We start from the raw sequence: 25,262 nt of genomic DNA, 5'->3' as shown, positions 1-25,262 counted from the left end.
CCTCTCCTTTGCTCTTCTCACAAATGCGAAAGCAAGCTCTACTAGAAAGGTAGGAATCTCTCCTTAACATATTCCTCTCTCCGCCCATACTACATCCCTTCAATCATGCTCCTCAGACCTTTTATCCCTGACCTACACGACAACACAGAAACCTTCTCTGTTTGAATCTCTGTCGAATACTGTTCTCGTTCAGCTTTTCATTTACCACTCATGCATACATAATGATTTCAATTAGCATTTTCCAAGTCAAGCGCTTATGAGTCCTTGCTTCTTCAAATAATGCATTACAGTAATGGGCATGATAACAATTCTCATTCTGGTTTTTAGTCAGTACACACCTCATATTGTCAGTGGAAATTTGAAAAGTGTTGGAAGAACCTTCAGCTATTTCCATTTCCCAATATTAGCATGCGTTATATCTTACCTTGTCACACCCTGACCATAGTTTGCTTTGTATATTTCTATGTTTTGTTTGGTCAGGGTGTGATCTGAGTGGACATTCTATGTTGGATGTCTAGTTTGTCTGTTTCTGTGTTTGGCCTGATATGGTTCTCAATCAGAGGCAGGTGTTAGTCATTGTCTCTGATTGGGAGCCATATTTAGGTAGCCTGTTTTGTCATTGTGGGTTGTGGGTGATTGTCTATGTTAGTTGCTTGTGTCAGCACAGTTCTCATTAGAGCGCCACGGTTGTTATTCGTTTATTGGTTTGTATTCAGTATTCAGTGTTTTCTTTAATTAAAAAATCATCATGAACACATACCACGCTGCATTTTGGTCCGCTCCTTACGACGATCGTGACATACCTATTCAACATTGAGACTTTTGGTCTATATATGAAGACTTTCATTCCAAAACACTATATATCCATTTTCAGGAACGTTGGTAAATGACAGACATGTATTTGTTTAAAATCTATCACTTGATGGTTTCATTTCTGAGAGACAAATAATCATGTTTTGTTGCAAAACGCTATATATTTGCACTGCTAGATTTTACACAGTCAAATTTACATTTGTATGTAAACTATTTACATGTCATTTAGCACATTACCTTATCCAGAGCAACTTACAGTTAGTGCATTCATTTTAAGAGAACTAAGTGAGAGAACCACGTCACAGTCAAAAATACACAGCATAAGAACATTCCATTCCATTCCAGCTAAACAAATCAAATCAAACTTTATTTGCGACATGCGTAAATTGTAGACCTTACCGTGAAATGCTTACGTATAAGCCCTTATCCAACAGTGCAGTTCAAGAAGAAGAGGTCGGCTAAAATAAAAAGTAATAATAAAAAGTAACACAATAAGAATAACAATAATGAGGCTATATACAGGGGGCACCGGTAGTCAGGGTGCAGGGGTACAGGCTAGTTGAGGTAATATGTACATGTAGGTGGGGACGAAGTGACTATGCATAGGTAACAAACAAACAGCAAGTCGCAGCAGTGTACAAATGTCTGATAAGTTGTGTATATTGTCTGGTGGTGATTTTTATGAATTGTTCATTAGTCTTATGTCTTGGGGGTAGAAGCTGTTGAGGAGCCTTTTGGTCTTAGACTTGACGCTCTGGTACCGCTTTCCGTGCGGTAGCAGAGAAAACAGTCTATAACTTGGGTGACTGGAGTCGCTGGCAATTTTATGGGCTTTCCTCTGACACCGCCTATTATATAGGTCCCGGATGGCAGGAAGCTTGGCCCCAGTGATGTACTGGGCCGTTCTCACTAACCTCTGTAGCGCCTTACGGTCAGTTGCCATACCAGGCGGTGATGCAACCATGCTCCCGATGGTGCAGCTGTAGAATCTATTGAGGATCTGGGGGCCCATGCCAAATCTTTTCAGTCTCCTGAGAGGGAAAAGCTTTTGTCATGCCCTCTTCACAACTGTCTTGGTATTTTTTATTTTTTTAAATCTTTATTTAACTAGGCAAGTCAGTTAAGAACAAATTCTTATTTTCAATGACTGCCTAGGAACAGTGGGTTAATTGCCTTGTTCAGGGGCAGAACGACAGATTTGTATCTTGTCAGCTCGGGGGTTTGAACTTGCAACCTTTCGGTTACTAGTTCAACACTCTAACCAATAGGCTACCCTGCTGCCCCATGTATGTTTGGACCATGATAGTTTGTTGGTGATGTGGACACCAAGGAACTTGAAACTCTCGACCCGTTCCACTACAGCCCCATCGATGTTAATGGGGGCCTGTTCCTGTAGTCCAAAATCAGCTCCTTTGTCTTGCTCACATTGATGTTGTGAGCAAGACAAAGGCACCGAACTTCCAGTTCTCTGACCCCCTCCCTATAGGCCATCTCATCGTTGTCGGTAATCAGGCCGTCAGCAAACTAAATGATGGTGTTGGAGTCGTGTTTGGCCACGCAGTCGTGGGTGAATAGGGAATACAGGAGGGGACTAAGTACACACCCCTGAGGGGCCCCTGTGTTAAGTATCAGCGTGGCAGGCGTGTTGTTGCCTACTCTTACCACCTGGGGGCGGCCCGTCAGGAAGTCCAAGATCCAGTTGCAGAGGGAAGTGTTTAGTCCCAGAGTCCTTAGCTTAGTGATGAGCTTCGTGGGCACTATGGTGTTGAACGCTGAGCTGTAGTCAATGAACAGCATTCTCACATAGGTTTTCCTTTTGTCCAGGTGATAAAGGGTGGTGTGGAGTGTGATTGAGATTGCGTCATCTGTGGATCTGTTGGGGCGGTATGTGAATTGGAGTGGGTCTAGAGTGTCCAGGAGGATGGTGTTGATGTGAGCTATGACCAGCCTTTCACAGTACTTCATGGCTACCGACGTGAGTGCTACAGGGCGGTAATCATTTAGGCAGGTTACCTTCGCTTTCTTGGAACAATGGATATATAGTGTGTTGCAACAAAACCCATGTTAACACAAATATGAAAACACATTTCTGCTGAAAAAACACGGATGTGAAAAATTGGTGGATATGGCGTTTTGGAACCAAACTCTTTAAAACCGTACACCCGTACTGCAAATTCATAAATGGTTCCATTGTGGTTGGTTCCATTTCGGTGCCTATTTTCAGAGTGTATGGCACAACACACAGCAATGTCAATACACCACAGTGGAATTGCAGAACTATAGAATGCAGATAGACACAGAGAGGACTTGTAAAGTGCCCCCATATGGAACATAACATACTGGTTGACAGAATAGTGACAGACATACAGAACACAGAGGTAATGTTGACAAAATGCGGTCGTGGAAACTACACCAATAGAGTGTAGACCATCGCCAGAGCAGAAGAGCAAGAACTGTACTTGTGAATACATAGTCAGAATAGAGTCCGAGATTAACCACAGACAAAGCTGCAGAACAGAAGGGAAGGAGGTGGACGGATGGATGGTGAAATGACATTTAGGCTAGACGAGGGACCATCAAAGTCTAAGGATACACTATGCTAAAATAGATGTCCTCTGATTTTGTTCCGTCTTGCAGAATAGACAGTTGATATTTTAGCCAATTTTGACCTTTTCTGACGAGATAAAGATCTTCAGCAGCCTAACATTTTGGAGAGGGTGAAGCATGAGGATAACCGGGTCTGAGGCAAGTGTGTGTGTGTGTGTGTGCACGTGTGTGTGCACGTGTGCGTGCGTGCGTGCGTGTGTGTGTGTGTGCGTGCGTGTGTGTGTGTGTGTGTGTGTGTGTGCGTGTGTGTAATGCGTGCGTGTGTGTGTGCGTGCGTGCGTGCGTGTGTGTGTGTGCGTGTGTGTGTTGAGTAAAATGTCAGGAGCTGAACTGAACCGTCTGTAAGCCTGTTGGGTCAGTCAGACAGCGTGAAATCCTGTTTCAAACTGGCTCAGACAGACAGAGGGCCTATTGCTCCATGTACCAAACACATAGCCAATCAATGAGTGTGTTTACGGCATGTGTGGTCTGTGTGGGACAATGCCTTGTGACAGTCTTGCGGTGTTATGGACAAATCTGTACTTTTATAAGAAGAGTACTGCGGTGTGTGCTTGTGTGTGACCGTGTGTGTGTTTGTAGGCTATCATTCTAATTTAAAAACGTGTTATTTCCTACAGTGTACAGTTTGCTGTGATTCACTACTTTAATCCTCTCTGTCCCCTGGTTAGTCTCATAGCTCAGCTTGGCTCTAAATTCATTGGCAGTGTGACTGTTGCAAATGTGCCAACAGAGCTGTTTTTTAAATTGAAATTAGACAATGAACAGTACTAAAATGTAGCTTGATATTCAGAGAGGGAGAGAGGGTGAAGGGAGGTCAAGGAAGAAATATCAATTGGGGTAATACACAAGTATTGTGCAAACCAAACAGGTGTATATCTAGATCTGTCAGCATTTCAACCTTTGTGTTATCCACAAACTGCTTTTGCATTGTTTGTATTGTTAGCATTTAGGAAAGCTATATTGCCAAAAGCCCCCCACCCCCCCCCCACACACAGTAATTTACATCACATCCCTAGGCTGTGTCCCCTATTTAAATTCATCCCATCACTCACCTGTTATCCAATTGCTCTGTGTTCCTCTCTTTTCTGTGAGTCAGGGCATCAACTCATTTAAATTCACAGGCGGTCAGAGGCTTTTTTTAATGTCCTTTATGCTTGTCTAGTACAGTTTATATCCCATATAATTATTGGTACCTTATCATATAAGCAATTGATACTTGCAATCCTCCCAAGGACCGAAGGAAACGCAAGATACATACAATATGTCACAGATATATGAATATTGTCAAATATGAATTGATAGTGCACCTTGATTGTGCATTTATTTAATGTGGTAGCTTACTCTCTCTCCTTCCTTCCTGTTATAGGCTACCTGCATTGTGCAAACAGATCATCGGGCTGTCTGGAGCCTGCCCTGTGTTTCCCACAGAGAGAGACATAGAAAGAGGAAGAGGGGAAGGAGGGGTAGCAAATGAGGTGTGGGCAAAATATGGGGGACTAGGGGAGGGGGCCAGAGAGAGAGAGAGAGAGAGAGAGAGAGAAGGAGGGAGGGAGAACAGTGTTGCATCTAGTAGAATCTTATTCAGCAGCAGTAGCAGCAGCAGCAGGCATGCTTGATGGTGCAGCAGAACCGCCTTTGTGTTCCCCGCTGCAGTGGGGGAGCGCATTTATCGTCTCGCCTGAGGGAAGGAGCCAAGAGTATCCTCCAATCAGCCGTCAGTGATTTCTATCATCTTGTAGAGTCCGCTGATGGTGATTTATGTTGAACCTGAGAGGCACTTCACACTCTGACTCTACTCACCACCTGGATGGAATCCTCTCAACACTTTTGTTCCTAATTGTGGGTTTTTAAAAGAATGACCAACAGACAAAAGGTGGATTACTACAGAGCTGCTGCCTCACATTCATGAATTTATGCTCTTTCCTCCCTGCAGCACAAGATGGATGAACTTTCATTTCCCGGGGCTCTAGTTTAAGCTTTGTTTTGGTCTGTGAGGACACAGAGGGACAGAAGTGATTATTGCAGTAATCTGGAAGAGGGAATACTCTCATATCCTTCCTCATCCTTACAATTTGCTTATCCTCTCTTTCTATCCTCCCTGAGTCTGTTGCATCCGGTGTGAGTCCATACCTGTTGACTCAGATCATTCTAATGGCAGGTTCTGGGTTTCAAACTGGAGTTTTTACAGTAGTAGCCAGGTAAGATTAGAATTCGCATCCTCATGCGATGGTAGGCTCTATGTGGAGCTGGAGATGGAGAGAGAGCAGGAACCGTCGGGACATTTGACACGCCTGTTTGGCTTTCAGCACCTGCTGTGACTGTCTGCCACAGTTCTACAACTAGACTGGCTAATGGCATCTATCTAGTGCTTACTGCCTAGCCTAGCAGACTGGGAGGGGTTTTTCAAGCGTGTGTGCGTGTCTCTCTCCGCGTGTGTGTGTGGGTCTTTTATATTGGAGTTGGTTATATATTGTCAGTGTTAAGGATTACACTGAGTGTCTGGAGAGATTACAGGTGCAGTCAGCGAGGCTTTGAGGAAGGATTACAGAAGCTAACGCCTTGTTGCTGCCAAAAGGGTGGCTGGACAGAGGTTTACTTTTCAAAGCGTACCGTGTTGAACGGTGTTCAGACTGCAGGGTCTCCTGGAGGAGGTGCAGATAAGACATAAAGGTTTAACCCAGGTGAAGAGACAGACAGAGAGGGGAGAGGACGGGAGAGATACACACTCATGGAGAAATGGTTACGAGGGTACAGTATAATGTGGTACCTTTCTACTTGAGCATGGATTATGTTAGAGATGGAGAGAGAAAGACAGAGGGTAATTAAAGAATGAGTGCAGAGTTGAAGTCAATACACTGATTTCTCCCACTTTAACAGTGGAAGCACGGGTTGAATGAGAGATACATGAGAGGAGAAGAGACAAAGTGAAAGACTATCAATTAACACATTTCAATGAAAAGGAAAAGAGAGATTGCTAAACCTCAATCTTTCAAATAAAAAGCACAGTATTTTACACATGGCTTATCATTGCTGGTCTTGATGGTAATGAGTCCTGAATCTCCCAATAATAGTCCTGCAAACACAACATCCAATTGAATCCCGTAGTGCATGTGATATTGATTTTAAAACATGACCAGGTAGGATGGTTCCTGTTCTCTGCCTAACAGGCCTGTAATTGAATTCTAATCTTCTCTTCAGTGACACCCTGGAGCAGTAGCCTCCAGTATTCCAGTGGATTGGAAACACTTTCGATTAGTTCATAAATGAACCATAACGTCAAAAGTGCTGGCTGGAAACCTGACAAAACACCTAGCTGAACCAACCAGTCTGTCTCAAACACCCTTCAGCCGACAACTGTAACCTATTTCCCTCAAATACTCCACATTTTTTAATGACATATAATTTGTATGCGGACGTGTTCACTGAAACAGCTTCATCCTGAAAGTGGTCCTTAGCAGTTGTTATTCTGACAGATACAGACCATCAGGCAAAGAGGTGTAGTTTGGACAACAGCAACTTCCTGGTGTGTTGTTCCCTCACTGTGATGCTTGTGCAAGTGGGTGTGTTATTGGGTTTCGTGTACCCGATACACACCGCTTATCTTAGCCCGACGACCAGGGCTTGAGCTTCAGGCCGTAGGCTAGATGGTTCAGTGGGTAGGTTCTTTCTCTCTCCTCTTCGTCAGTTTCAATGGAGGCAAACCAGGAAATGTCAACGATCATAAGCACCAATGAAAAGGTTCTGACGAGTCCATTTACCCTGAAGAGGTGAAAGTACCAGAGCAAAAGAGGAGCGGAACCTGGGAAAAGACTGAAGCAATCCTTCTAAACCTGGAAAGCAAAGAAAGGGGGAAGGGAAAAAGAAGGTGAAAAGTTATTTGATATCGGTGCCTGTTTGCATCTGAAACTTTGAAAGTGTTTCTTTGATAGAGTGCTGGGACCAGGGGAAAAACATGGGTGAGTTTACTTCGAGTTCCACTGGGAAAAACCTCAGCTAGTTCAAAGAGACAGCTCACATGGTGAGACTGTTCCACAGAAATGAGAAGTGGTTATTAGGTTATTGAATCATCATTATATAGTCATGATAGACTGTCTTAGATACATTACAACACAATAGCAGAGATCATCTGTCAGTCTTTCTTTCCAACCCATCAGCAGCTCCCTTGTCACCTTAGTCATTCCTCACTCCCCTTTCTACTCCTTCTGACCAATCCAAAGACCACGATGGAGTCATGCAAAACCTAACCTGAACCTAACCACTCCACGCTTATGAGGACAAACAGAGATTGTTGTACTCTGTGATGGGGACAGAAACAGACGGGAAGACATTCAAAACCTTTTTGTAAATGTATGGATCACTACAGGATGGTAGAACTTGAAATCTGACTAAAAAGAAGAGAGGAACAGGACACAGGGACAGGGACACAGACTGTTTTTGGGGACAGAGAACCTCTGGGATTCATAATCCACAGTGTCCTAGTATAAGAGGGGTCGACACCTGTAGGTCGGTGGGAAGCTCTCTCTGACTGCCACACCCAAAGGGAAAGAGGGGTATTTTTAGGTACTGACCTCCTGGACTGGTTTGGCCCCAGCCGGCCTGAGTCCAGGTCACCATGGGGTGCAACATGTGTGTGGTTCAGAAGCCTGAGGAACAGTACAGGGTCATGTTCCAGGTGAGTGATTCTCTCTTGCTCTCGCGCTCTCTCGCTCTCTCTTCCATCTAGCTTACAGTAGTACCAACTCTATTAACACTCCTCTCTCATCCTCACTCCTCCTCTCTCCTCCTCTCTAATCCTCTCTCCTCCTCTCTCCTCCTCTCTCCTCCTCTCTTGCTGTCTTGACACTGACACAGCCTCTCCATATTGACACCTCTCTGGTATAGTGGCTGTCTGCCTGAGGTCTGGTTACAGTTTGCGTTGTCAGTCAAAATGTTCTGGTAGCACCAGAACTGTAGAAACGGAGACAGGCGTCAATATGCTGACGTTATGTAGGTCTAATGTCCATCATCCATCACGACCAACTGACAGATCATGTTCACAACGATGACTTTAACACTCCATCCACATGAACAAGCAGTGCACGCTTTTACAGAGGGGCTCACAGTGAAATGAGTATGAACAATGTAATTACAACAGCCATAATGATGACAGATTTTTGGAGGAACAAAACATATGAGAAAAAGAACAGATCATCAATCTACAGAATATGATTATTATTGTGACAAAATTCATAATGCAGGCATATTCATTCTTATATTATTTACCAAGGATTCATGATTCATTAAACACAGAAACACAGACATGATTAAATAAGGCATAGGCTACGCATAGAATGAGATCAGTAATCAATTTTTACTTGTACTTGTGCAACCACAACCACTCTCTCGCAGTTGCAGCAATCATGTCATTTTAATAATCATAACTATTATCATACTCTGTTATAATTATTGTAATTATTGTGAAAAGCCCTGTAGAGCCCAATTACATCTGAGAGGGAGACACTGAGGGGCCAGATTTTCACTGGGAATAGTGTAAGATGCTTTGGTTTTAGCTCAACGCCAAAATAGTTATTGTCAAGGGGTTGCGCTGAATGGTTGCCACGGTTACAGCCTAAGCAACAGCAGCATTTAGCAACTGAGAGATGGTACATGTGCAAGCACATCTAGGTGTGCAGTCTTATGTAGGTTTTGCCAAGCTGGCCTCTTGGGCATTTTAATTTTTAGGATTTGGGATGTAAATTGGTATCCCTCCATTTAGTATGATATGTTATGTATGTTACAAATGGAATAGCGGTTGTACAATATTTTACGAATTGGAGGTTTCATACATCTTCAAAGACGTATAGTATTATACGTCTTGCTCTGAGACCATGCTGCTTGTTGTGTCACAATGACAAAAGTTAGGAGAATTGACAGTGCAGGTTAGGAGAACCAACGACAAAGGTTAGGATCATTTACGTAGAAGATTAGGAGAATTAGGTTAATAAGGTTAGGAAAAGGGTTATGGGAAGGGTTAGCTAAATTGCTACAGTTGTCACCGACTCGAACACACAACCTTTGGATTGCTAGACTGTCACGGTATCCCCCACCCATCCTCCCTACTTTCGTTTTTGTGTTAGGTAACCACACCATTATTCCATTTGTAACATATCATATTAAATGGAGTGCGTTCCAAAGCCTACTTAGGTTTAACCCTGGTAGGTCTAAGCCCTTCGATCGCAATATCTACTAAACTATCATATTGGATTGTTTTAAGATGGTAATAAAATGTATAGTTTAGCCATTTGATTTTAGGACCCCTGTAGGTATCATTTTTTTAATAAAAAATGTGTTTGATGAAAAAAACTGAGTTTGGCCTTAGAATAGCCCATATAAACGCATTGATTAACACATTTGTACATGGCAAAACAGACAGTCAAAACATAAATCATAAGGAATAAGGTTTTGAATTGTCTGTCCTATATCTGAGAGATAAGAAAACTCAGGATTCAAAAAATACATACTTTACGCATTTTTGGTCACTTTGTTCATGGCATTTTTTTTTTACCCCCTATGCTCATTGTGCCATTTATCTTCAGACAACTGCCGAAAAGCTTATTGAATCCACAGTGTGGATGTCGGTAAGCAAAACAGATGAAAGCTTAGACTGTGCTCTAGAAAGATGCCCGCGTTTCCAACTTGGAATTCCGAGTTGGACAACCATTCAAAAAATAAATCCCAGTCGGAACTTGTTTTTCCCCAAGTTCCCAGTTGTCTTAAACTCACTGAAGTTGGAAGTCAGATACTTTGAAAAGCAGCATGAGCTGCAGCCACTGCAAGAAATGGTCTCTAGCGAGATGTTTAATATTCAAAATGACGTCACCGTGTGATGTGCAGGCTTGTCAATCAACTTTAAGGGCTGGTTTTGATTAGCGGTAATGCCTGTGAGACCATAAAAATATAATACCCAGGAATCAGCTTCCATATCCATATTCTCTTGTATCAGCATAATCACAACATGATCTGTCAAATGCATAGTGATATATACTGTATGTGTTCTATTTTTATGGTTTTTTGACAAAGAGTCCGGACATGTCAGTCTGTACCGGTCATCAGAACTGCACTTGGGGCCCAAGGCAAAGCCAAAGCAGCGAACAGGGGAGGGAGGGGGATGACATGAGCACTGCCAGTGGTAGAGTAATGAGTCAAAGAAAGGAGAGGACAAGATGGAAAAAACAAAGGGGGAGGGAGGAGAGGACTTTGTTTCTGTTGATTGCCCTCAGGTGACAGGAGTAATTGATTTCAACGCTTCACAGAGCTGGGATGAATAGGTAGGCTTGTGTGACTTTGCTGATCCCTCGTGTCTGTGTCTGTGTCTGTGTGTGTGTGTGTGTGTGTGTAGTCTGGAGCATGTAAGGGAGAATGGCAGTAAATTCAGTGACCCCAATACAGAGGTCAGCCATGATGACAGAGACCACATGCGGGGTCAGTGTTTAGATAAAGTGGAAGATTATATCACTTCACTGATCAAGCGTTCACACAATTGTGTAATAAGCTGTGCATAAAGGTATGCCCAGGGAAGCGAGCTCAAGTAATACAAAAATGTGCTCAGCTTTTACAGACAACAAAATCCACAGACTGGCAGACTGAGTCCCCTGTGTGAGATCCAGACAGGGAGTGGTAGGGAGTAAGACACTGGTGGTTTATCACTGATTCCTCTGCCATAGCAGCAGAGAGCTGTTCTCTGTCCCATCTGGGTGATGTAGCAAGGAGCGTGTCTGTTTGCTCTGTGGTCCAATCAGTCTGTACCTTCTAATAAAAGAGGATTCCAAAAGGGTTCTTTGGATGTCCCCATAGACCTTTTTGGTTCCAGGTAGAACCATTTTTGGTTCCTGGTAGAACTCTATCTAGAACCCTACCTGGAACAAAAAAAAAGGTTCTAAATGGAAGCAAAAAGGGTTCTCCAGTGGGGACAGCCGAAGAACCCTTTTAGGTTCTAGATAGCACTTTTTTTCCCTTCTAAGCGTGTACCCAATGCTTACAAAGACCAGAGGTTAGAGATAGACATAGGAGACACAGAACTGAGACACCGACACCCCTTCTATTGGCAGAAATATAGGGTGATCGGTGTTCCCAACTTGGGAAGGCCAGATGGCAAAGGGTGTGCCAAGAGGAGCAAGCAGGCATGTAGACGGACCATCAGCATTCCAGACAGAATACACTGACGGTTTGATTGCAGAAGATGAAGCTTCTGAATGTTACATAAAATATGCTATAAAGGCACTTTCACATTTAATTACATGTATTAAATTGAAAGAACTCTAGGCAATGTTGTAAATACAGAATTTCCAACAGGACAGAAGGTTGATTGGTTTTAAAACTCCACGATGCCAAATAAAATACCAACAATTAAAATGTGTCATCATGGAAGACAAAAAAAAACATCACATTGCACAATTGCATTTGCATAATTACATTGCTTTCTAAAACACTGCATGTTTGAGGTTTTGGTGCTCAGTTCTGGGCTGTTCACAAACGTGTAATCACACATTCAAATTTAGACTCTTCATATAACGCAAACATAACGTACAACTGAAAGGCTAGTTCTGCCTGCCTGAATACAATCTTCTCTTGCCCAGAGGAACGTATTAATGTACACACCCATATTTTATATTCTGCCTCCTGTCACTCCCCAGGTGAAAGTGGTAAAGGTCACCTCATATATCAGTGTCTACAGCCTACATGAGTCTATGTATTTACAATAAGCATTAGTTGAGTTTATGGGTAATGCATAGCAAACTAACCAGAACATTCATGTATCTACACCACACAGTGAGCACAGTATCCATTTTGTGCTGCACCACCCACCCCTCTTCAGTCTCCCCCTCCGCCCCTCAGTCTCTACCGCCTCCGGTCTCTCTCTCCCTCTCTGTAGAATGGGTTGCAATGCGAGGCCGTTGCCACGGCAACTGAAGTCATTAAACATGCCTAATGTGCCTTTTTCATACTGAAAAGTTCTGACATACACACTGTGCAAACGCATGGCCACTCATTGACCAATCAAATCAAATCAAATCAAAGCTCATTTGTCACGTGCGCCGAATACAACAGGTACCTTACAGTGAAATGCTTACTTACAGGCTCTAACCAATGGTGTGAAAAAAAAGGTATGTGTGTGTGTGTGTGTGTGTAGGTAAGTAAATAAATAAAACAACAGTAAAAAGACATTTGAAAAAAGAGTAGCAAGGCTATATACAGACAGACACCTGTTAGTCAGGCTTATTCAGGTAGTATGTACATGTAGGTATCGTTAAAGTGACTATCCATATATGATGAACAGAGGGTAGCAGAAGAGTAAAAAGAGGGGTTGGTGGGTGGTGGGACACAATGCAGATAGCCCGGTTAGCCAATGTGCGGGAGCACTGGTTAGTCAGGCCAATTTAGGTAGTATGTACATGAATGTATAGTTAAAGTGACTATGCATATAAGATAAACAGAGAGTAGCAGCAGCGTAAAAGAGGGGTTGGGAGGGGGGGAGCACACAATGCAAATAGTCCGGGTAACCATTTGGTTACCTGTTCAGGAGTCTTGTGGCTTGGGGGTAAAAACTGTTGAGAAGCCTTTTTGTCCTAGACTTGGCACTCCAGTACCGCTTGCCATGCGGTAGTAGAGAGAACAGTCTATGACTGGGGTGGCTGGGGTCTTTGACAATTTTTAGGGCCTTCCTCTGACACCGCCTGGTGTAGAGGTTCTGGATGGCAGGCAGCTCTGCCCCAGGGATGTACTGGGCCGTACGCACGACCCTCTGAAGTGCCTTGCGGTCGGAGGCTGAGCAATTGCCGTACCAGGCAGTGATGCAACCGGTCAGGATGCTCTCGATGTTGCAGCTGTAGAACCTTTTGAGGATGCCAAATCTTTTTAGTTTCCTGAGGGGGAACAGGCTTTGTCGTGCCCTCTTCACAACTGTCTTGGTATGTTTGGACCAATCTAGTTTGTTGTTGATGTGGACACCAAGGAATTTGAAGCTCTCAACCTGCTCCACTGCAGCCCCGTCGATGAGAATGGGGACGTGCTCTGTGCTCCTTTTCCTGTAGTCCACAATCATCTCCTTAGTCTTGGTTACGTTGAGGGATAGGTTGTTTTTCTGGCACCACCCGGCCAGGTCTCTGACCTCCTCCCTATAGGCTGTCTCGTCATTGTCGGTGATCAGGCCTACCACTGTTGTGTCGTCAGCAAACTTAATGATGGTGTTGGAGTCGTCCCTGGTCATGCAGTTGTGGGTGAACAGGGAGTACAGGAGGGGACTGAGCACGCACCCCTGGGGAGGTCCAGTGTTGAGGATCAGCTTGGCAGATGTGTTGCTACCTACCCTCACCACCTGGGGGCGGCCTGTCAGGAAGTCCAGGATCCAGTTGCAGAGGGAGGTGTTTAGTCCCAGGTTCCTTAGCTTGGTGATGAGCTTTGAGGGGACTATGGTGTTGAACGCTGAGCTGTAGTCAATGAACAGCATTCTCACATAGGTGTTCCTTTTGTCCAGGTGGGAAAGGGCAGTGTGGAGTGCATTAGAGATTGCATCATCTGTGGATCTGTCTGGGAGGTATGCAAATTGGAGTGGGTCTAGGGTTTCTGGGATAATGGTGTTGATGTGAGCCATGACCAGCCTTTCAAAGCACTTCATGACTACGGACGTGAGTGCTACGGGTCTGTAGTCATTTAGTCAGGTTGCCTTTGTGTTCTTGGGCACAGGGACTATGGTGGTCTGCTTGAATCATGTTGGTATTACAGACTCAATCAGGGACATGTTGAAAATGTCAGTGAAGACACTCGCCAGTTGGTGAGCACATGCCCGGAGTACACGTTCTGGTAATCCGTCTGGCCCCACAGCCTTGTGTATGCTGACCTGTTTAAAGGTCTTACTCACGTCTGCTACGGAGAGCGTGATCACACAGTCGTCCGGAACAGCTGATGCTCTCATGCACGCCTCAGTGTTGCTTGCCTCGAAGCGAGCATAGAAGTGATTTAGCTCGTCTGGTAGGCTCGTGTCACTGGGAAGCTTGCGGCTGTGCTTCCCTTTGTAGTCTGTAATAGTTTGCAAGCCCTGCCACACCCGACGAGCGTCGGAGCCGGTGTAGTATGATTCAATATTAGCCCTGTATTGACGCTTTGCCTGTTTGATGGTTCATCGCAGGGCATAGCGGGATTTCTTGTAAGCTTCCGGGTTAGAGTCCCGCACCTTGAAAGCAGCAGCTCTAACCTTTAGCTCAGTGCGAATGTTGCCTGTAATCCATGGCTTCTGGTTGGGGTATGTACGTACGTACGTACAGTCACTGTGGGGACGACGTCTTCGATGTACTTATTGATAAAGCCATGTGGTGTACTCCTCAATGCCATCGGAAGAATCCCGGAACATGTTCCAGTCTGTGATAGCAAAACAGTCCTGTAGTTTAGCATCTGCTCCATCTGACCATTTTTTTTTATAGACCGAGTCACTTGTGCTTCCTGCTTTAATTTTTTCTTGTTAGCAGGAATCCGGAGGATAGAGTTGTGGTCAGATTTACCAAATGGAGGGCGAGGGAGAGCTTTGTAAGCGTCTCTGTGTGTGGAGTACAGGTCATCTAGATAACCTACTAACATGTGTATAGAGTACACAGACAAACATACACAGATGACATGCACGCACACACACACACTCACTCACTCACTCACTCATATCAATGCACATAAAAACACCGATTTTATTATATAGACATATCCCAATGATGAGTGCCGTGATATGACAACCTTACATTGAGATTGACTTTGCCCTCAGACATAATGTTTCTGTATCCAAACCAATATCTGCCTCTCTCATTGTCTCCTTTACCTGTCTTAGATTGAATCCCATCTGCCCCTTTTCTCCTCTTCTTCTCTTCCTCTCAGCATCTGTGTATTGATTGACTTCCTCTCCGGCTACAAATATCTAAACGGCTCCCCACAGTCACACCCACAGAGATTCCGCTTCCACCTTCTGTCTCCTGTCTTCCATCACTCTCTTGCTCTGAAAAACTAAGCGAAAAGACAGTCACATTCAGACAGTCACACACTTTTTCAGTGAGGGTTCACAGTCTACGGGCCTTCCGTAGAGAATGATCTGTCAATGGAAATATCTGTTGACTCTCACTAATTGGCTTGGTACTCACCTCAAAGCAGGCTTTTTTTTTTATTCAACTCATCTGCCTCTTTATCATGGTGCCTGTATCTTTTCCCTTGGGAACACCTCTCTCTGGTAAATTTGTATTTGTATGATTAAGTGTGTGTGTGTGTGTGTATGTGATTAGGTTGGAGGTCATAAAGGGAGGAGAGGGGGTTTATGGGTTGTATTTTTGGTCGTGTGTGTGTGTGGAAATACATGACCACTTTCTTAGACAATAACATATACATACAGCTCCAAAATAAGTTTTAAAAAATACAAGAAAAGCAAATCTGCTTACACTCTAGCCTACGCTATCTATCTACGGTTCTATCTACGGTTCTATCTACGGTTCTATCTACGGTTCTATCTACGGTTCTATCTACGGTTCTATCTTACACTCTAGCCTACGCTATCTATCTACGGTTCTATCTACGGTTCTATCTACGCTATCTATCTACGGTTCTATCTACGGTTCTATCTACGGTTCTATCTTACACTCTAGCCTACGCTATCTATCTACGGTTCTATCTACGGTTCTATCTACGGTTCTATCTTACACTCTAGCCTACGCTATCTATCTACGGTTCTATCTACGGTTCTATCTACGGTTCTATCTTACACTCTAGCCTACGCTATCTATCTACGGTTCTATCTACGGTTCTATCTACGGTTCTATCTTACACTCTAGCCTACGCTATCTATCTACGGTTCTATCTACGGTTCTATCTACGGTTCTATCTTACACTCTAGCCTACGCTATCTATCTACGGTTCTATCTACGGTTCTATCTACGGTTCTATCTTACACTCTAGCCTACGCTATCTATCTACGGTTCTATCTACGGTTCTATCTTACACTCTAGCCTACGCTATCTATCTACGGTTCTATCTACGGTTCTATCTACGGTTCTATCTTACACTCTAGCCTACGCTATCTATCTACGGTTCTATCTACGGTTCTATCTACGGTTCTATCTACGGTTCTATCTACGATTCTATCTTACACTCTAGCCTACTGTTAGTGTTCAAATACTGGAGAGTTGAGACCAAATCACGGACGCTGGACAGAGTGGATTTCAGTTGTAACAAAAGACAGTTTTAATGAGTCAGAGATATCTTGTCCCGCAGTTTTACGTGCACGGACCTAGTTCACATAACTCGGCAAGGAGCCAGGTGAAAAAGAGACCTATACAATGGTTACATACATTTTTATACATAGAATAAAGTAGGTGGAGTCTTGTCGTTTCGGTCTTCTTGACTGGTCGGAGGGTTGGAGGCGGGCCTTGCTCTAGCCAGAGCGGGCCCCATTGGTGCACAGCAAAAGTTCTTTGCTCTTGGGACCGGCCAGTTAGAGGGAGATGAGATGTGTGTTTATATAAGGAAGAGGGGGTCAGTCTTATGGCTGGGTGTATGTGTTCTTACGACGGAATGTCTTTGTTTATATGAGCTATGTGTATGAATATTTATATAACACTACGCTATCTATCTACGGTTCTATCTACGGTTCTATCTACGGTTCTATCTTACACTCTAGCCTACGCTATCTATCTACGGTTCTATCTACGGTTCTATCTACGGTTCTATCTTACACTCTAGCCTACGCTATCTATCTACGGTTCTATCTACGGTTCTATCTACGGTTCTATCTTACACTCTAGCCTACGCTATCTATCTACGGTTCTATCTACGGTTCTATCTACGGTTCTATCTACGGTTCTATCTTACACTCTAGCCTACGCTATCTATCTACGGTTCTATCTACGGTTCTATCTTACACTCTAGCCTACGCTATCTATCTACGGTTCTTCGGCCCTTTTGAGAACCATTTGAAGAACACTTTCTGGTTCCAGGTAGAACCCTTTCGATTCTCTATAGAGCTCTTTCTACAGAGGGTTCTACATGGAACCCAAAATGGTTCTGCCTGGAACCAAAAAGGGTTCTCCTATCGAGACAGAACTTTTTTTTCTCAGACTGTAGTTATTGATAGCTCTATTGACAATGGCGTTAATCTATTAACCCCAAATATGCTTGTTAGTTTATTAGTTTCCCAATTTCCCTGAATGTTTGAGTAGTCCCCAAGTCAATAGCAGCTCATCTTTGTCTATGTCTGAGCTCAACCACTTCCCACTGGCCTGTGTAAATGTCCCCTTGTGATATCAAACAGCTGGGGTTAGAACCAGACGGCACTGAGCATGTCTCCAGATATAATTGATTTTGTGAAGAGGGGACTAGACCCTTCAAAGCATGAGAGATGAGAAAAATCAATTACCCAACAAGTAGAATTGAATATGTGAAGGGCAGCAGGGCACGGTCAGCACACTGCCGTTTCAAAAGAAGGAGGGAAACCATTTGGATTGTTTATTATTCATTTTTATGCAAATTGTTTGAGTGATAAGCTAAATTATTCACAGGGAAGAATACGAGTCAGTATAGAGTTTGAGTCGATACATTTGTCAAATCCTCCTTTACTGCTCATATGTTTGGGTGGGTGTACAGTACACCACCCATTCTCGGTCTTTCCCTCTCCCAGAGTCTGGTGTACTGTAGATATTCCATCAAACTGCAGCTAAAAGTTAGGAGATAAAGCCTCATTAAGCCTCTACATGTCCCTGGAGGTTCCTCTGTGCGTTTCCACTATTTACTTCACCAACGAGCATGGAGCCATGAGACAGTCACACCCAAAATGAGTCAAATTGTATTATAAACGTACAAATCTACGAGTCCTCGAAAGCTCCTTCCCTCTTTCTTTGTGCTGTATTTCACTCCTCTTTCTTCACCCCCCGTCATCATTTTACCTCCCCTTCCCCCGGTGCTGCTCTCCATCAGCGCCTCTCCCTCGCTTTTCCTCTCATCCCTTTGAACTACCTGCTTCTCTTTCATCGCCCTCTCTCTTTCACCCCCACCACTCGTTCCACAGCCTCTCCCAACCACCCCCCTACTGTGCTACTCCGAATAACGTAGACAATAACAGGAATATGTAACGGCACGGAACTCGGTCTCAATTCACGCCTGTTATTTAATATAACTTTAGTGGAAGAATGAGCAATACACACCCTGCTCGCTCGCTCTCATTGGCACTTCGTCTCGACTGTCATTGGATAATATGAGACACTGCAAAGGTCAGAGGTTTTAGGTCATGAAATCAGCTGACATAATGGACCAGTGGATGTATAATGCATTGCGCAACACGTCAAGATGAGTTATCCTTCCAATCTAATGCACAACAACCGTGAACCTGTACGAAGCCATCCTCAAAGCAATCTCACTGCCTCTCATTGATAATGAATGCAGCGGGCGTCCCCCTCCATCCTCTCTCTGTGTTCTCAGACTGTCAGCAATGGCCAAAGGGCTGGTCTTCTATATACCCTATCCCTCATTGGTCCTAATGATGGTGTTACAGGAGAAAAACAACTCACTGTCTCAAATGCTCCATCTCACCTGGTTCCTGTCATGTGTAGACAAAAGAAGAGCGAGGAAAAAAATACAAGTTGCAGGACAAGCTTTTGTAAAGGGACAATTTCATTAGACTTGGCAAATTAAAAAACACAGTCAGGCTTCACACTGTTAACTCCATTTGGCGTGGCGGAAGATGCCATGCAAAGAAAACGAGGTTTCTTATTTTGTCTTCAAGTGAAAGAACTCATTAAGAGGGTGAGACAGACAGAGATGTATGGAGGGTCATTAGTAGAGGAAGGACAAACGGGCAAGGGAAGGAAACAGCACAGATATAAGAGCATGTTTTGTATCCTCTAGGGAGGGGCTGGAGAAAGAAGAGTGCTGAGGCAGCATGAGGAGAGAGCGATATAGGGAGTGAGTGAGTGATATAGAGAGAGATGGGGGGGGGAGTGAGAGAGGCAAAGAGCGACAGAAGGAAGAGGGAGACAATGGCAGGGGAGTGGGGTTTGGAAAAAGGTGTGAGCAAAGAAATCATGGAGAGGGAGAGAGGAGGTGCAGAAAGGCATGGAGAGGGAGAGAGGAGGTGCAGAAAGGCATAGAGAGGGAGAGAGGAGGTGCAGAAAGGCATGGAGAGGGAGAGAAGAGGTGCAGAAAGGCATGGGGAGGGAGAGAGGAGGTGCAGAAAGGCATGGAGCGGGAGAGAGGAGGTGCAGAAAGGCATGGAGAGGGAGAGAAGAGGTGCAGAAAGGCATGGGGAGGGAGAGAGGAGGTGCAGAAAGGCATGGAGCGGGAGAGAGGAGGTGCAGAAAGGCATGGAGAGAGAGGGAGGAGGTGCAGAAAGGCATGGAGAGGGAGAGAGGAGGTGCAGAAAGGCATGGAGAGGGAGGGAGGAGGTGCATCAAGGCATGGAGAGGGAGAGAGGAGGTGCAGAAAGGCATGGAGAGGGAGAGAGGTGCAGAAAGGCATGGAGCGGGAGAGAGGAGGTGCAGAAAGGCATGGAGAGGGAGAGAGGAGGTGCAGAAAGGCATGGGGAGGGAGAGAGGAGGTGCAGAAAGGCATGGAGTGGGAGAGAGGTGCAGAAAGGCATGGGGAGGGAGAGAGGAGGTGCAGAAAGGCATGGAGAGGGAGAGAGGAGGTGCAGAAAGGCATGGGGAGGGAGAGTGGAGGTGCAGAAAGGCATGGAGAGGGAGAGAGGTGCAGAAAGGCATGTAGAGGGAGAGAGGTGCAGAAAGTCATGGAGAGGGAGAGAGGAGGTGCAGAAAGGAATGGGGAGGGAGAGAGGAGGTGCAGAAAGGCATGGAGAGGGAGAGAGGTGCAGAAAGGCATGGAGAGGGAAAGAGGAGGTGCAGAAAGGCATGGAGAGGGAGAGAAGAGGTGCAGAAAGGCATGGGGAGGGAGAGAGGAGGTGCAGAAAGGCATGGAGCGGGAGAGAGGAGGTGCAGAAAGGCATGGAGAGGGAGGGAGGAGGTGCAGAAAGGCATGCAGAGGGAGAGAGGAGGTGCAGAAAGGCATGGAGATGGAGGGAGGAGGTGCATCAAGGCATGGAGAGGGAGAGAGGAGGTGCAGAAAGGCATGGAGAGGGAGAGAGGAGGTGCAGAAAGGCATAGGGAGGCAGAGTGGAGGTGCAGAAAGGCATGGAGAGGGAGAGAGGTGCAGAAAGGCATGGAGAGGGAGAGAGGAGGTGCATAAAGGCATGGGGAGGGAGAGAGGAGGTGCAGAAAGGCATGGAGAGGGAGAGAGGTGCAGAAAGGCATGGAGAGGGAGAGAGGAGGTGCAGAAAGGCATGGAGAGGGAGAGAGGTGCAAAAAGGCATGGAGAGGGAGAGAGGAGGTGCATAAAGGCATGGGGAGGGAGAGAGGAGGTGCAGAAAGGCATGGGGAGGGAGAGAGGAGGTGCAGAAAGGCATGGAGAGGGAGAGAGGTGCAGAAAGGCATGGAGAGGGAGAGAGGAGGTGCAGAAAGGCATGGAGAGGGAGAGAAGTGGTGCAGAAAGGCATGGGGAGGGAGAGAGGTGCAGAAAGGCATGGAGAGGGAGAGAGGAGGTGCAGAAAGGCATGGAGAGGGAGAGAGGTGCAAAAAGGCATGGAGAGGGAGAGAGGAGGTGCAGAAAGGCATGGAGAGGGAGAGAAGAGGTGCAGAAAGGCATGGGGAGGGAGAGAGGTGCAGAAAGGCATGGAGAGGGAGAGAAGAGGTGCAGAAAGGCATGGGGAGGGAGAGAGGAGGTGCAGAAAGGCATGGAGCGGGAGAGAGGAGGTGCAGAAAGGCATGGAGAGGGATGGAGGAGGTGCAGAAAGGCATGGAGCGGGAGAGAGGAGGTGCAGAAAGGCATGGAGCGGGAGAGAGGAGGTGCAGAAAGGCATGGAGCGGGAGAGAGGAGGTGCAGAAAGGCATGGAGCGGGAGAGAGGAGGTGCAGAAAGGCATGGAGAGGGAGAGAGGAGGTGTAGAAAGGCATGGAGAGGGAGAGAGGAGGTGAAGAAAGGCATGGGGAGGGAGAGAGGAGGTGCAGAAAGGCATGGAGAGGGAGAGAGGAGGTGCAGAAAGGCATGGAGAGGGAGAGAGGAGGTGCAGAAAGGCATGGGGAGCCAGAACCAAATGGAAAAGAATAGAGAGCGAATGTGGCAAGAACGTTTATGTGGTTGACTGCACAGGGGAACATCGATTTGAATTGCAATTATTTGAAGGGGACAGGAAAAGAGAGGGGAACGATGGAGGCATGGAAGCAGGGTATAAAGATGTGGAAATCCCCAGACAGCCAAGGTCGGTGTGTGACCATGAATGCACTAACACAATGTCTGTATGCCTAGGTGTCTGTCTTCTGTCACTCAGAGCACCTCGATACTGTCTACAGGTCTCCATTAAAACATATGGAGGCGCACTTGTGACACACACACGCACACCCTCACGCACATTCACCCAGCTGTGTGCAATATGCTCATGACTTCAACCAGCAGGTTCTATACACACCAAAAAGCCCATTACCATTTGGTCAGAGGGGTATAAATGGTGGTTTGATGTTTCACCTCTTAACAAACGTAATGTTGGGGGGGGTCTTGCATCAGTTTACCAGGATCACTGCTTCTCTCATGGAGAAAGTTCAGTCGCCTCCAAATCAACATCCCAGCTATTTAAATCTGATTCCCCCAGCAGATCTACACCCATAATCCCTAATTAAAAATGCCCCTCTATCTGCCTCTCTCTGTAGCAACTGGCAGGGGGCAAACATCATAGATATGGAGATACAGAGAGAGAGATAGAGAGCACTATGAAACTGGCTTCACAGACATGTAGATATAGGAAACTAGAGAGGGTTTATCTATTAGGCTGGGTTGGCACACATTGATTTACTCAGAGGTATTCTATGTGACTGAGTTGTGTTGGTTCACAGAAGCCCAGTTTATACCTGGTTCTGACATGCATCCTTTGTCCTGATCTTGTCCACATTCTGATTGTGCCCACATTTCAAGACAGTTGTAGATGAATAAAAGACGCATTGTGACTACCTACGGAGGTAGTCAGGCACATGTAATACAATACAAACAGTGCAGCTATTCCCTCCGCAAGGCTATCAAACAAGCTAAGCGTCAGTATAGAGACAAAGTAGAATCTCAATTCAACGGCTCAGACACAAGAGGTATGTGGCAGGGTCTACAGTCAATCACGGACTACAAGAAGAAAACCAGCCCAGTCACGGACCAGGATGTCTTGCTCCCAGGCAGACTAAATAACTTTTTTGCCCGCTTTGAGGACAATACAGTGCCACTGACACGGCCTGCAACGAAAACATGCGGACTCTCCTTCACTGCAGCCGAGGTGAGTAAAACATTTAAACGTGTTAACCCTCGCAAGGCTGCAGGCCCAGACGGCATCCCCAGCCGCGCCCTCAGAGCATGCGCAGACCAGCTGGCCGGTGTGTTTACGGACATATTCAATCAATCCCTATACCAGTCTGCTGTTCCCACATGCTTCAAGAGGGCCACCATTGTTCCTGTTCCCAAGAAAGCTAAGGTAACTGAGCGAAACGACTACCGCCCCGTAGCACTCACTTCCGTCATCATGAAGTGCTTTGAGAGACTAGTCAAGGACCATATCACCTCCACCCTACCTGACACCCTAGACCCACTCCAATTTGCTTACCGCCCAAATAGGTCCACAGACGATGCAATCTCAACCACACTGCACACTGCCCTAACCCATCTGGACAAGAGGAATACCTATGTGAGAATGCTGTTCATCGACTACAGCTCGGCATTCAACACCATAGTACCCTCCAAGCTCGTCATCAAGCTCGAGACCCTGGGTCTCGACCCCGCCCTGTGCAACTGGGTACTGGACTTCCTGACGGGCCGCCCCCAGGTGGTGAGGGTAGGCAACAACATCTCCACCCCGCTGATCCTCAACACTGGGGCCCCACAAGGGTGCGTTCTGAGCCCTCTCCTGTACTCCCTGTTCACCCACGACTGCGTGGCCACGCACGCCTCCAACTCAATCATCAAGTTTGCGGACGACACAACAGTGGTAGGCTTGATTACCAACAACAACGAGACGGCCTACAGGGAGGAGGTGAGGGCCCTCGGAGTGTGGTGTCAGGAAAATAACCTCACACTCAACGTCAACAAAACTAAGGAGATGATTGTGGACTTCAGGAAACAGCAGAGGGAACACCCCCCTATCCACATCGATGGAACAGTAGTGGAGAGGGTAGTAAGTTTTAAGTTCCTCGGCATACACATCACAGACAAACTGAACTGGTCCACTCACACAGACAGCATCGTGAAGAAGGCGCAGCAGCTCCTCTTCAACCTCAGGAGGCTGAAGAAATTCGGCTTGTCACCAAAAGCACTCACAAACTTCTACAGATGCACAATCGAGAGCATCCTGGCGGGCTGTATCACCGCCTGGTACGGCAACTGCTCCGCCCACAACCATAAGGCTCTCCAGAGGGTAGTGAGGTCTGCACAACGCATCACCGGGGGCAAACTAAATGCCCTCCAGGACACCTACACCACCCGATGTTACAGGAAGGCCATAAAGATCATCAAGGACAACAACCACCCGAGCCACTGCCTGTTCACCCCGATATCATCCAGAAGGCGAGGTCAGTACAGGTGCATCAAAGCTGGGACCGAGAGACTGAAAAACAGCTTCTATCTCAAGGCCATCAGACTGTTAAACAGCCACCACTAACATTGAGTGGCTGCTGCCAACGCACTGACTCAACTCCAGCCACTTTAATAATGGGAATTGATGGGAAATGATGTAAAATATATCACTAGCCACTTTAAACAATGCTACCTAATATAATGTTTACATACACTACATTATTCATCTCATATGTATATGTATATACTGTACTCTATATCATCTACTGCATCCTTATGTAATACATGTATCACTAGCCACTTTAACTATGCCACTTGTTTACATACTCATCTCATATGTATATACTGTACTCGATACCATCTACTGTATCTTGCCTATGCTGCTCTGTACCATCACTCATCCATATATCTTTATGTACATATTCTTTATCCCCTTACACTGTGTATAAGACAGTAGTTTTGGAATTGTTAGTTAGATTACTTGTTGGTTATTACTGCATTGTCGGAACTAGAAGCACAAGCATTTCGCTACACTCGCATTAACATCTGCTAACCATGTGTATGTGACAAATAAAATTTGATTTGATTTGATTTGACATGTTAGCAAGTCTAGAGGGATCTGGACAGTGAAACCATTTAAATCATCATTATCCCACCTTCTAAAATCATTGGCGGGTGGCATCATTGACTTATGGCATCAAAGTGTGTATTAAAATTGGGAAAATAAATATTATTTTGAAAGAACAGCTGTCAAATAATTTGCATACAGCGAGGGAACAGGAAATGTGGTCACAATTTTAATACCATGTGTAGACATATTTCTGAGAATGACAAACAATCACAATGTGGACAAGATCAGGACAAAGGACAAATGTTAGCGCAAGGTATAAATGAGGCTAGAGAGGATCATGTACAGCATGGTTGGACACATGCAGAGGGATTTAGGACTAATACAGAGATTAGTCTACCAACAGGCAGCATTTCTCTCAACCAGTAATAACCCATTTCCTTACAACAACATTGCACTTTCACCTTTTCCTCAGAGCCTACCCTATTAACGTAAGCCTTCTCTTCTCTAATGATTCCATTGCTCTCCCTCTCTCTCTCCACAGAAGGGTCAAATAAGTAACACGCTGTGTCCTTTTGATGGAGAAGGTCGACTGAAGGTCTCAGTATAACGTTTTTCTTCTCCCCGCTGTG

The 25,262-nt window shown here is 45.4% G+C and overlaps 1 protein-coding gene across 2 annotated transcripts in view; it reads left to right on the top strand.

The window, feature by feature from the left end:
• Positions 1-4,988: 4,988 nt before the first annotated feature.
• The window catches only part of LOC110492777 (PDZ domain-containing protein 4), a 29,814-nt gene continuing 9,540 nt past the window's right edge, over positions 4,989-25,262 (top strand). The window contains exons 1-2 of one of the 2 annotated variants that reach the window (XM_036945842.2): positions 4,989-8,092; positions 25,175-25,228. In XM_036945842.2, the coding sequence (XP_036801737.1) occupies positions 8,033-8,092; positions 25,175-25,228 (114 nt within the window). In that variant the 5' untranslated portion in view covers positions 4,989-8,032. The remainder of the gene's footprint in view (positions 8,093-25,174; positions 25,229-25,262) is intronic. The other variant, XM_036945843.2, reaches the window with a different exon arrangement.

Source organism: Oncorhynchus mykiss, chromosome 16 (genome assembly GCF_057628025.1).
Source record: "Oncorhynchus mykiss isolate SJ-2025 chromosome 16, ASM5762802v1, whole genome shotgun sequence".
NCBI lineage: Eukaryota > Metazoa > Chordata > Actinopteri > Salmoniformes > Salmonidae > Oncorhynchus > Oncorhynchus mykiss.
The sequence above is the reverse complement of the archived record's forward strand: the minus strand, read 5'-3'. Positions and strand labels throughout refer to the sequence as shown.